Source organism: Monodelphis domestica, chromosome 6, assembly GCF_027887165.1.
Source record: "Monodelphis domestica isolate mMonDom1 chromosome 6, mMonDom1.pri, whole genome shotgun sequence".
Lineage (NCBI taxonomy): Eukaryota > Metazoa > Chordata > Mammalia > Didelphimorphia > Didelphidae > Monodelphis > Monodelphis domestica.
Window position 1 is genome coordinate 68,272,023 of NC_077232.1, and position 13,526 is coordinate 68,285,548.

Sequence of the window (13,526 nt, forward strand, 5' to 3'; positions counted from 1 at the left end):
GCATCTCTAACTGAGCCCCTTGAGAGGCAGTGAGGGCTAGTGGAGAGAGCGCTGGTCTTAGAGTTAGGAGATCTGAACCTGACATTTCTTGGTTGTTCATTTGTAAACAAGTCACTATCTCTGAGTTTCCTTTTCTGCAGTAGAAAATGGGGATGACACTTTGTAAATCTTAAAGCAATATGGGAGAAATGTGAGCTAGTAATAGCCATTCATAAGAAAACTGTCATATATGTGATACTATGCCAGATGGGGCCAGAGATGAAAGAACTATTTGTCAGGGGAGATGCTTTGATTTGATTAAAGGGATCAGAGGCAGCAAGGCTGGTGAAATGTCATTGTGACCTTTCAGCGAGGTATTTTGAAAATGACCTCAAATGTAATAAGCAATTCTTAGGCCCGGGCTTTAGGGTGAAGGAGGGGGTTTTCTTTTATCAATAATTTACAGTGCTATCCCTCCCTGCCTTTAGCCCAAGATGCAGGATCTGAGGGTGCTCTGGAAGGCTCTGGTTCCAAAGGATACCTGAAGAAATCACTATGCAACCCCCTCCTTCACCCTAAAGCCCTAAAGTCGATAAAGAGGGCAGAACTGCACTTTTTGCTGATAGAAAATGATTCTCTAGCACTTAGTCTGTCAAAAAAGATTTATTAGTTACTCACTATGGACCAGGCATTGGACTAAACATTGGGGTACAAAGACAGGGAAAAAAGTTCCTGTCCTCAAGGAACTTATGTTCTAATGGGGAAGATGACACATAAATGAAAAGGTAAATACGAGATTCATATAGAGAAGATATAAATGTTAGAAAGCAATTGCCAAATATTGTTTCTACATGTAATTAAAAAACAGAGTACATATGAGGTACCCTTAGAGGGGAAGGCCTCCTGCTGAAAATGGCACTTGAAGGAAGACAGGGATCTAAGAGTGGAGAGAGAGCATTCCAGGCTGCAGGGAAAGCCATAAAGGCTGGAGATGGAGTGTCCTATTTGAGGAACACAAAGTAGGCCAGTATAAATGGATTGGAGAATGTGTAAAGAGTAGAAAGCATAATGATTGGAAAATTAGGAAGGGACTCATGACAAAGAGCTTTCAGTGCCAAAGAAAGGACATTATATTTGATTTTGGAGGTAAATTGGAGCTTATTTAGTAGGAGGGATTTATTGAGTGTAGTAAGACCTAGATTTTAGGAAAATTATTTTGGTAGCAGAGTGGAAAGAGGGGTTGTAGTGGGGAGACACTTGAATTTGGGAGATTGATTAGAAGACTGGCAAAAGCCCCTGTGAGAAATGGTGAGCGATGGGCATGGGCTGCATAGAATCATCTGCACTAATTTGCCCAGTGCCATATCCCCAGGGCATGGGACAGGATTCCTCTTTCTATACTCTCAGTTAGTAGAACATAGAATATGGCTGCAGCTAGCACATCTTACTCTGGAGTAAGGATGCTGCTTACCCTATGAATCAGTTCTCAGATCATCACTGTCCCCTCCAAACATGTGTGTGTGTGTGTGTGTGGTTTTTTAAAAGTCAATCTATGGCTGGCAGGGATGCTTATGTGCAGTGAAGTAGACTCTATTTCAATTCGAAATTGACACCACTGAGCACGAATTAGTGCCATGAAAGAATAAACAATTTTATAGCCAGTATGTGTCAAAGGTGGGACATAAACCCAAGTCATTCTGGCTCCAAGGTTTGTTCTCTATCTATTATGCTACACTGCCTCTCTGAGCTGACTCTTAGAGCCAAGGAACTTTGCTCTTGCTCTCTGTATCTGAATACACACACACACACATGTCCTAGAAAAGGCTCTCTTGGATACTTTGAGATTTATCTTAAGTGAATCAGATAGGACAGCTCACACCTGGGTTGATGCCAAGCCCAGGCTAGAGGTTGATTCTTAGGAAGGGGCCGGGAGAAGCAGCTCATTGAAAATCCAAACTGGGAGTCATGAGATTGGGTTTTGCTCCTACCTGAACTATTTGATAATCAGGTGACTTTGGGAAGTCTTTCTTCTCTCTTTGAGCCTCAGTTTCCTCATGGGCCCAGAGTAGATGGTTTCTAAGATCCCTTCTTTGTAATGATCTTTCCTCTATCTATCTAATTTTTGAAGGAGACTAGCCTTCTCTTATCTTTCCAGTCTTCTTATACCTGACTCCTCAACACAGACTCTTCCATACAGTGAGTCTAGTCTCCTGACTGTTCCACATACAATGTACTATATTTCTTGGCTCCAGGCATTTTCTTTATCTCCTCTACCTGGAATGTTTTCCACCCCTGCTGCAATTTTTGACCTCTCTAGCTTCCTTTAAGTCCCAATATAAAATTGCACCTTCTGAAATTATAAGTAAATTAGGTGAACACAGAATAGTATACTTGTCTGATCTTTGGGAAAGCAAAGATTTTAAGACTAAGCAAGAGTTAGAAAAAATCACAAAATGTAAAATAAATAATTTTGATTACATTAAATTAAAAAGTTTTTATACAAACAAAACCAATGCAACCAAAATTAGAAGGGAAGCAACAAATTGGGAAACAATCTTCATAACAAAAACCTCTGACAAAGGTCTAATTACTCAAATTTATAAAGAGCTAAATCAATTGTACAAAAAATCAAGCCATTCTCCAATTGACAAAAGGACAAGGGACATGAATAGGCAATTTTCAGATAAAGAAATCAAAACTATTAATAAGCACATTAAAAAGTGTTCTAAATCTCTTATAATCAGAGAGATGCGAATCAAAACAACTCTGAGGTATCACCTCACACTTAGCAGATTGGCTAACATGACAGCAAAGCAAAGTAATGAATGTTGGAAGGGATGTGGCAAACTTGGGACATTCATGCATTGCTGGTGGAGTTGTGAATTAATCCAAGCATTCTGGAGGGCAATTTGGAACTATGCTCAAAGGGCACTAAAAGACTGTCTGCCTTTTACCCCAAAGAGATAATAAGGAAAAAGACCTGTACAAGAATATTCATAGCCGTGCTCTTTGTGGTGGCAAAAAATTGGAAAATGAGAGGATGCCCTTCGATTGGGGAATGGCTGAACAAATTGTGGTATATGTTGGTGATGGAATACTGTTGTGCTCAAAGAAATAATGAACTGGAGGAATTCCATGGGAATTGGAATGACCTCTAGGAAGTGATGCAGAGTGAAAGGAGCAGAACCAGGAGAATATTGTACACAGAAACTGATACACTGTGGTCCAATCAAAGGTAATGGACTTCTCCATTAGTAGCAATGCAGTGATCCTGAACAACTTGGAGGGATCTATGAGAAAGAACACTATCCACATTCAGAGGAAAACTGTGGGAGTAGAAACCCAGAAGAAAAACAACTGCTTGAAGACATGGGTGGAGGGGATGCAATTGGGGATGTAGACTCTAAATGATCATTCTAGTGCAAACATCAACAACATGGAAATAGGTTCTGATTAAGGACACATGTTAAATCCCATGAAATTGCATGTCAGTCACAGGAAGAGGTGGGGGGAAGGGAGGGAGGGAAAGAATATGATTCTTGTAACCAAGGAATAATGTTCTAAATTGACTAAATAAAATTAAAAAAAATAAAAATAAATTTGGGAAGAACATTAAAAAATTCCACTTTCTATAGGAAGCCTTTCCCAGCTTTTCCTAATTCTAGTGTCTTTTCTCTGCAAATCAACTCATATTTATCTGGTACTTGGCTTGCTTTGTATATATTTGTTTACATGCCATTTCCTCCATTAGCTTGTGAGCTCATCGAAGGCAGAGACAATCTTTTTTTTTTGCTTCTTTTTGTGTCTCCAGCACTTAGCACAGTGTCTGGCATATAGGAGATGTTTAATAAATGCTTTCTGATTCATTGTCACATGAGTTCATCTGTGTAGAGAAATCTGCCTTGAGAAATTTCCCTCCACTGATGCAGATTGCCATGTGCTCCACAACTTAAAATTTTAGGGTGGCCTGGAGTATTGAGAAATCATGACTTGTCTTGGGTCATATAGCCAGTGGTTGTCTGAGGTAGAATTTGAACTCAGATCTGCTTGAGTTTAAGGCCAGATAATGATGTATCCATCATTATCATTACTGCCCTTCCTTGATACCTTAAAACTTCACCATCCTATTTCTGGCTAGTGGGGTATGAGATCCTCCTTTAGCTGATGCCTCCTGGGACCTTGTGAAGAAATGACTCAATGGTAGAATTTGTGTGTTCATGACTTCATATGTCATATGTATGATGATATGAGGTAGAAGGACCATTAAGGGAATACCCAATCCCTGCCTTGTGTGCACTGAAGGGGAAGGCACGATGAGAATGGATGTGAATGAGAGGATAGAAAAGAGGGGCTCCCATCTGCAACACCTTGAGGTGGGGAAGGTAGAAGGAGAAAACCTAGGTGGGAGTGAGATCCATTGAGCGAATGCATTCCCTTTCTTCCTGTCATCATCCTTCCTTGTCCTTGCTTCCAGAACCAGGATGGAGCCTGCATCCAGTCAGTGACTGTAATTCTGAACCAGACACCTCGGAGACAGGTGACCTTGACTCAGGCAGGAGATGTCCTCATGTCTGGTCAGTACAAGGTCACCCTGCCTTACACAGATGGTAAGATGGGGAAGGGCAGGTGCTAAGTGCTGGGCACCTTAGATTTTTTAGGCTCCATCAGAGCCTTTAGTCAACATCGTTACAGCCTTCAGACCTGGGAGTTAGAACCATGCCAGTGAGAACATAATATGTCCCAGGATGTGGTGTGTTTTTTGCTCTGTTCCATGGAATTGTATTAGGAAGGGACCTTGTAGCCCCTCTAGCCCAACCTATCCCTGACCAAGAATATCTTCTATTACATCTTAGATGATTGCTGGTCATTTAACTTCTCCGTAATGACCTCCAGGAAGACAGGGACTCTCCAGATAACAATCCTGTTACCTATTGCTATTTTGATTCCCCAAACACTTTTAGGGTGGGGCTAGCCCCATGAGAGTAGAAGTGAGGACTGAATTTGGAATAGGAGCATTTGGATTCATATCTCAGCTCTGTCCCTCACTGACTGTGTGACTGTGGAAATGCCCCTCACTCCTCTGAGCTTTCATTTCCTGCTTTATAAAATGAGGACAATAATATGTGTACTAGGCAAATAAAAGCATGCATTTAAAGTACTTTGCAGCTGTATACTGAAATATGTAGGTACTGACAATATCAGTAGAAGTGTTATTAGGGGGTTGTTTTCTGTCGTTGCTATAAGGTTAATTGATCCCCTAATAGCTTGGCAGTGCTTATATTCCCCAGGATGAGAAATTGGGGCACAGAACAATTCTAATAGCAGATTCTTTGGTAAGATGATCCCCACTATCAGCGTTAAAATGGAGCGATGCTTACCACCTTTGTAATGGAGTTATTGGCATACCCTAAAATTGGTACTGGAATGGGTTGATCTCTATCTTCCACAGACCTAGCATTTGGGACTTAGCATTTGGAATGAGTCTTGAGGGTGCTAGCTATGCACCCTGAAGCCTTCTTTCCACCACTGTCTACCTCTGCTTCTCCCAGATGCCTTTGAGATCCGGAAGCTGTCATCTGTGTTTCTGCGTGTGCGGACTTCTGTTGGGGTGCGGGTGCTGTATGACCGGGAGGGGCTACGTCTCTATCTCCAGGTGGATCAGCGATGGAAGGATGACACCGTGGGGCTCTGTGGGACCTTCAATGGGAACATGCAGGATGACTTCTTGTAGGCAGTGATCCCGTCTGGTTGGGGAAGGGAGTGGGGAGGGGGAAGACAGTAGATACAATTTATGGGGAAGGGACAGGGCATTCAGAGCTGCCCAGTGCTTGCCCAAGAGGCTATGATTTAAGACTCTCCCTATCCCCAAATATTTCCTTCTGGCCCAACATGGTGTGTGAGATGCCTCCATTAGAACTTCATTCTTTTGCAATTATACAGGCAAAAGCTTTTCAGTCTCTGAATATTCTGTTCTGTTACCTTTAAATATTTAAATATTTTTAAGTTTGATAGTTTAATAATCAGCAATCACTGTCTCCTCAGTGGGATTGGTTGACAGGCAACTGAGAATCAGGTTCTAGGAATGAACTGAAGGTAGAGAGTATCTTGGGGGGTGGGGTGGGGTGATATAGTATTTGTAACTGAAAGGATGTCCAGAAGCTAGACGTTAAAAGATTTGGCTGGGACTGTATTTCCCTGCCCTGCTCTTGGTCATTTGGGAGCTCAAGATCCAGTTTTCTGCTCCTCTTTCTCCTCTTTACTCCTCCCCTCCTCCTCTCCAGTGCTCCCCTCTCTGGGACAGAAAGGGAAATTTTTAACAGTGATCTTTCTTCTTCATTAGAAAGTCAGAGCTTATTATGTTCTAGTTCAAATGTGGTGACTCATTATTGATAGAGAAAAGAGTTTATTATAAAAATTATTATAGATATTTTCTGTTTGGGAAAGAAAAGGAATAGAAGTTTCCTCAACCAGCCCATGTAAGTCAGGAGAAAATGAGGGCTTTTAGCTATAATGAGATGTGGGTTTGGCCACAGGATTTCCTAGTTAGGGGGGATCTTCCATGTAGATGGTGAACTCCTGGTTCTGCTTTTCTCATTCTTCATCCATTAATCTACCTGTACATGAATAACTGGGTGTTACAGTGGGCTTGGAATCAGGAATATTTGTCTTCATGAGTTCAAATCTGGCCTCACTAGCTAGGCAACCCTGGGCAAATCACTTAACTGTGTTTGCCTCAGTCTTCTCATCTGTAAAATGAGCCCTCTCCTTCTGGATGCCCTTGCTTTTAATTCAATTTGTGATCATATTAACCTAAGACCAAAGTTTGTTGGGTTCTTCTCCTCCCCATTGAGAATCAGGAGAATTATGAGTAGGAGGAGTTGTGAACTCAAGCTTTTTCATGTAGAATGCTTGTGTATGACTAGGCAAGTGTGAAACGTGTGCTTTGGCTCTCCACAGGTCCCCTGTAGGTGTTCCAGAGAGCACTCCACAGCTCTTTGGCAATTCCTGGAAAACACTATCAACCTGTTCCCCAGGCATCTTCAGTGCCCCTCTGGACCCCTGTGATGTACACCTGCAGGCTGGTGAGTGGGGTCCTTTGGGGCTCAGACTGGGCTGAGGTTCAGCTGGAGCAGCAGGTTTGGGATTGGGACAAGGGTGTAGAGATCAGCTGAGGGAAATTATAGCTTGAAGGAGGTAGGGGAAGACAGAATCCTGGCAAAGATAAGGGTGAGGAGTAGAGGGAAAGAGAGAAGCTTAAGGTGGAGGGCAGAAGATAAAGATAAAAGTTAGGCAGAGGACCAGACACAACCATCCCATGAACAGTGAGGGACAGCTCAGGGATTAGGGAGAAAAAATGACTTGACCTATGGTCATTGGCAGCTTGGAATTGAGTGTAATGGATATGGGCAAGTGATGGACATGGTTCAAATCCTTCTCCTCTCTGACTTTCCTCTTAGTCCTTTGCAAAATGAAGGAGTAAGAGGTAGAAGCATCATGGCCTCTGAAGTTCCTCCAGGGTCTAACGTGCTTTGGCTCTTAGATGATGTCAGACTCCAGAATCTCTCTCCATTGTGTCCCCCCTAGCATCATATGCAGCAGAGGCATGCAGTGTCCTCGCCAAGGATCTTTTTGCCCCCTGTGCCCTTTATCTGAGTCCGGTCCCCTACTATGAGCAGTGTAGAAGGGATGCCTGCAGGTGTGGACACATGTGCATGTGCTCCACGCTGGCCCATTACACTCACCTGTGTCGACGCCATGGAGTTACCATTGACTTTCGTACCCAACTCCCAGACTGTGGTGAGTAAGCATGTTTATGACCTGACTTTGTGTCCACAGGCGTGGGGCTGGGAATGTGTTTGTATTCGTGACCAGTCATCCCAGGGCTCCTAGGGAAGGATACCCCTTCCCCCCAAATCCTGGCAACCATCTCAATCATTATCTCAATGAAATCATTATAAAATGATTACTGAAGGAAGCTTTGAAGGGAAAAAGATGTTCCACACTGGCAACCTGAGCAGGGGATGAAGAATGAAGCCTGTCAAATAATCCACATGGAAATGATTGATACTCATTCCATCCCAGATCCCACAACTCCTCTTTCTTGTTTTGATGTTAGTGTTACTTCCTAAGAAAGGGAAAGAGAAGCCCATGTACTTGACTACTCTTACCCCCTTCCACAATATCTCTGTATGTTCCTGGGTTGGACAACTAATCTTCATCTGCCTCAGTTTCCTCATCTGTAAAATAGAGATGATAATGGGTTGTTGTGAAGATAAAGTAAGAAAAAAGATGTTAGACACTTTCTAAAAGTAGTATATAAATATTTATCATTACAACAGCAGCTACTCCTACTGCTACAACAACATCTACAACAACAACAACAACTACAACTACAACATGGGGTTAAGGTGGGAAAGAAAGATGAGTTTCCAGTGACCCAAGTTGGACCTCTGAGCCCATTTTCTTTCTTCTTAAAGTTTTGTTAGTGCATTTTATTTTTTGCTGTTGATGTTTTGAATGCTATAATATTTTACAATATATCCTATCTTTCATAGGAAACTCCCTCATAATACAGAAAAAATATCACTTGTAAGCATATGTGATATTAAATACCCGTATTCTCTTCCTGTCCCCACACCCCTACCACTTTGAACATGTACATTATCCCAGAAAAGGAGCCAGATGTGTTTTGTTATCTGTCTTCTAGATCTGATATTGGGTTTCGCTTTTTTTTTCCCTGAGTTGAGCTGCACTTTAGTGCCGTCATTTACATTATTGTAATTATTTCTAGCATTTTCTTGGTTCTGCTTTCATAACGCTTCATCTATTCATATTAGTCCTCTTGTGTTTCTCTAAATTTTTTCATTCATTCATTTCATTCATTGTTTTTTATTTTTTTAAACCCTTTTCTTCTGTCTTGGAATCAATACTGTGGATTGGTTCCAAGGCAGAAGAGTGGTAAGGGCTAGGCAATGGGGGTCAAGTGACTTGCCCAGGGTCACACAGCTGGGAATTGTCTGAGGCCAGATTTGAACCTAGGATCTCTTGTCTCTAGGCCTGGCTCTCAATCCACTGAGCTACCCAGCTTCCCCCCATTGTTTCTTAATATGAAGGTAATAGATATATGCATAAATACATACAATACCATTTTTTCTGCCATTCCCCAATAGATATCTCAGCTCATTTCCCCACAAAAATATTGTTACTCATGGTGGTCCCTCTTTAATTAACCTCAGGGTTCTGTGCAGCAGGGCATTGTGGGTCGTAAAGGCTTTTAAAAAACCCCTTATCTTCTGTCTTAGCATTAATATCAATTCCAAGGCAGAGGAGTAGTAAGGGCTAGGCAATTAGGGTCAAGTGATTTTTCTAAAGTCGCACATCTAGGAAGTGCCTAAGGCAAAATCTGAACCCAGGACCTCCTGATTCCAGTCCTGGTTTTTTATCTACTGAGTCACATAGCTGCCCTCATATAGGTTTTTATGGGCTAGTTTGCAGATCTACCTCCACCTTCCTCCCTATTTATATATTTTTTTTAATTATGGGAAAAGTGCTTTCAAAATTCTTTCATTTTCTTCCATACAAACTTTTGTAATGTGGGTAAAATTGTTGGTGCTAGAACAAACCAGAACCACCAATGAGAGTTCTCCAGCAAGGGACCCCACCCACATGGGCAGAGACTCCACAAAAGAACAAAAGGGCAAGAATTATATAGATTTCAATTAGGTAGGAGGTAAATTGGGCTCGGGGACACCTCTTGATTGGACAAAGTGTGTTGTTGGGGCTTTGGGGTTAAGACTAGGGGTGTGTAGCAGGAAAGATGGTGGTTGGGTTAGTCATTTCTCCTAATATTGCTTTGATAGATAGGACTGTTCTGGATACTTGCTGCTTCAGTAGAATAGAAGGTCTTGGCCAAGGATCAGACTGTGGTCTCAGAACACATTCAATTCAATTAGATTCAGCACTCTACTACGTATTAAGCACTTTGCTTGGTGCTAGAAATGGAAAGACAAAATGAGCTAGTTCTTGCCCTCAAGGAGCTGACATTTGACTGAGGAATACAGAGGCAGAGATAAGATAAGATAGAGGAATTGCAGACAAAATGTAGCTGCTTTAGTTTTCTCAGTTACCTAGAATTGAGGAGGCAAGACCAGTTGTCCTAGATATCTGCTTGAGTCACTGTCCCTCCAGTTGATCCTTGTTAGCAGTGGGCCAAGCAATCACAGAACTGGGGACTAGTAGGTGTGGGACCAGTTTGGAGAGATGATGTGTTCCTCATGAAGTTCACCTTGGCTTTAGACAAGATGAGTGTGAGGGGATGGGGATGGTAAGTTCCTTGGGAGCCTGTGTTTGGACTAGGATGGGAGAACTTCCAGATGTGTTCTTTGGTCATTCAGTCATGTCTGACTCTTCATGACCCCATTTGGGGTTTTGTTGGCAAAGATACTGGATTCGTTTGCCATGTCCTTCTCCAACTTATTTAGCAGATGAGGAAACTGAAACAAACAGGGTTAAATGACTTGTCCAGGCTCACAGAGCTAGAAAGTGTTGGAGGCTATATTTGAAATCAAGTCCTCCTGATTCCAGGCTTGACCCTCTATCCACTGAGCACCTAGCTCCTTACCAAAATTATTTTGTATTTATTTTGTTCATTCCATGGTATAGTGTATAGAAAGCTGGCCTCAGAGTTAGTGAGACCTGGTTTCAAGTCCCACCTCTTACACATCATGGTTTGAGGACTCTGGACAGCTCACTAAATCTCTATACTTTTGGAAATTCCAATACTCTGTTTCAGAGAAGTGGCATTGGTAAAGAGAATTCCTTCATCTGGGAATTCCCTATACTTCAGAAATCACGGATTGACTGTCCCTCCTTAGCCTGGATATCAGGTATATTTTTATCACAGGTCTAGACTGAATATTTTTTATTTACTTGTCTGTGTACATAATGTTTTTCCCCAGTAGAATGTAAGCTCCTTGTGAGCAGGAATTATTTCATTTTGTCTTTCAATTTCTAGCAAATAAATTGCCAAATTGAATCGAATTGAATGTGTTCTGAGACCCCAGCCTGATGCTAGGGATCTTTCAGATAGGAGTGGAAAGGATATAGATGTGTGTGTGTGTGTGTGTGTGTGTGTGTGTGTGTGTTATGAGCTGAACTGATGCATGGAACAAAGAGAATTTGAAACCACCTGAATGTGGGAAGACTATACTGGACTATGGGAACTCAATGACCTAAAAAAGCAGAGGACTGAGGATCTCATTGCCTCAGCTCAAAGGGGAACCATGTATGCCATCTGGGATGTGGGCACTTTGGGACTACCCTTTCTGATCTGTAACTTGACTGCCTCTCTTCACCCTAGCTCTGTCCTGTGAGGCCACTAAGGAATATAGTCCCTGTGTGGCAACCTGTGGGCAGACCTGCCAAGCCTTGGCAATGTCAGAAAGCTGTAGTGATGAAGAGGACCACTGTGTAGAAGGCTGTGCCTGCCCCGTTGATACCTACCTGGACAGCAAGGCAGAGAGATGTGTCCCCAGGTAGGAAGACCCTCAAACTCCAGCAGAGCCACTTACTCCTGAACAAACCTGAGATCTATTTGGCCCTCACATTTGGCCATTTGTTTCTTAGAAGGAAGTCTTTCCTGGATCCTTTCTTTCCCATTTTCAGGCTATGAGTAAAGACCCTCATCACTAAGAGGGGAGGGGAAGGAGTTAGGTTGACTTCATCTCTGGATATCTTTCCATGATAATCATAGTAATATCTAGCATTTATGTTGAACCTTAAGGTTTACATAACATTTTACCTCTATTATTTCTGATGCTCACAGACAATTATGTAAGGTCTGATGTTATTCTCCTTGTTTTACAGAAGAGGAAACTGAGATTGAGTTTAAATGACTGGCTCAAGGTTACACATTTAGCAAACGAGGCAGGAATAGAACCCAGGACTTCTTGACTCTGGTCCTGACATCCTGTGGATTGTACCACCTAGATGTCTATGTATAACTTCAGCAGATGTCTGCTGTCACCACTGTCTCTATTATTTTCATACTACATAGGGTTTCAAATGCCTATTATATTGAGTTTGCCTCTACTGAAAATGCTGCTTCTAAGGTCATCATTGACCTATTAATAGCCAAATTCGATGGCCCATTCTTAACCATCTTCTTTGACTTATTGGTCTCATTTGGCATGATTCTTCACCCCTTTGGATTCAATTGAAAAGAGTTTTAATAAATGCCCAAATGAAATCAATCAACAGTTAATTAAGAAATGCTTATCAAACTTGTGCCAGACCCTGTGTGAGGCTTCAAAGAATGAAGCAATCTCTTCTTTTAAGGAAGTACTGTATCTTCTTCTTTACTTGTCTGTGTACATAATGTTTTTCCCCAGTGGTTATAGTTTATGGTATGTAGGTAAAGGCTTAACAACCAGCTCTCTAAAAATGCATGGCGTATTTTTAAGTTTAATCTGCCTTATTGAAAGTTTTACCATCACTTTGGAACTTTAGTTGGAACTTTAGACAAGATAATAAATCAAACCCTGATTTGTACCATTTGCCAATTTCTTAGGTGCAAATATTTGCACTAAAAATTTCATAACAGGCTCTTGGGAGCCAGAATGAGCTGGCTCCAGCATGCTTGCCTGTGATCCACTAAAATCTTCAGATCTTTCTCCTATGGATTAGTGTCTATCTATGTTTCTCTATGCCTTAACTTCTTCTTTTTTTTTAAACCTTACCTTCTGTCTTAGAATCAATATTGATTCTAAGGCAAAAGAGTGGTAAGAGCTGGCCAATTGGATTAAGTAGTTTTCCTAGTCACACAGCTAGGAAGTATCTGAAACAATATTTGAACCCAAATCCTTTTGGCTCCAGGCCACTGTGCTACCTAGCTGCCCCTCTTTCTTTAACTTCTTCAGTTGTATATTTAAAAAGAAATGAAAGGGCCCTTGTCTTCAAGTAGCAAAGGCTCTACTGGAAGGACAATATACACACAGATAAGTAAGCACAAGTGACTTGTGGAGGAATAGAACGACAAATGGATTGGGGAAAACTTCACAGAGAAGATGATCTCTGAGGAAATGCATTCTGGGCATAGGAGACAGCTTGTGCAAGGAGGTATGGGAGACTGAATACAAAGTTTGGGGAAGAGCTGGTGGTTCAATTTGGCTGATACACAGCATGTATGTAGGAAAAGAGCAGTAAAATAATAATATAAGTAATATAATAATATTGGAAAGGAAAGTTGGAGTCAGATTGCAGAGGACCTTAAAAAGACAGCTGAGGAGTTTGTATTATATACCAGAGGCAATAGGGAATCTTTGTGATGACTCATTAGCTGAGTAGTTACATGGTCAGTACTTTGATTTAGCAAGATGATTTCAAGTTATATGATAAGAGGGGCCCCCAAGACCATGAACTAGCTAAAGAGACTAAGTGGGAGAATCAAAAGACAGTAGAATCACAAAAGTTAAGGAAGGAAGGTTTATCCCCATTAAACGTAATCGTTCATGAACATTCAACAGGCTGAATTTTGCATTGTCCCTGCC

The 13,526-nt window shown here is 41.7% G+C and overlaps 1 protein-coding gene across 1 annotated transcript in view; it reads left to right on the forward strand.

Annotated features, from left to right (window-relative positions):
• OTOG (otogelin) overlaps positions 1-13,526 on the forward strand; it is a 122,866-nt gene that overhangs the window by 41,259 nt on the left and 68,081 nt on the right. The window contains exons 14-18 of the mRNA XM_056803791.1: positions 4,454-4,586; positions 5,529-5,706; positions 6,937-7,061; positions 7,564-7,776; positions 11,339-11,513. Coding sequence (XP_056659769.1) covers positions 4,454-4,586; positions 5,529-5,706; positions 6,937-7,061; positions 7,564-7,776; positions 11,339-11,513 — 824 coding nt within the window. The remainder of the gene's footprint in view (positions 1-4,453; positions 4,587-5,528; positions 5,707-6,936; positions 7,062-7,563; positions 7,777-11,338; positions 11,514-13,526) is intronic.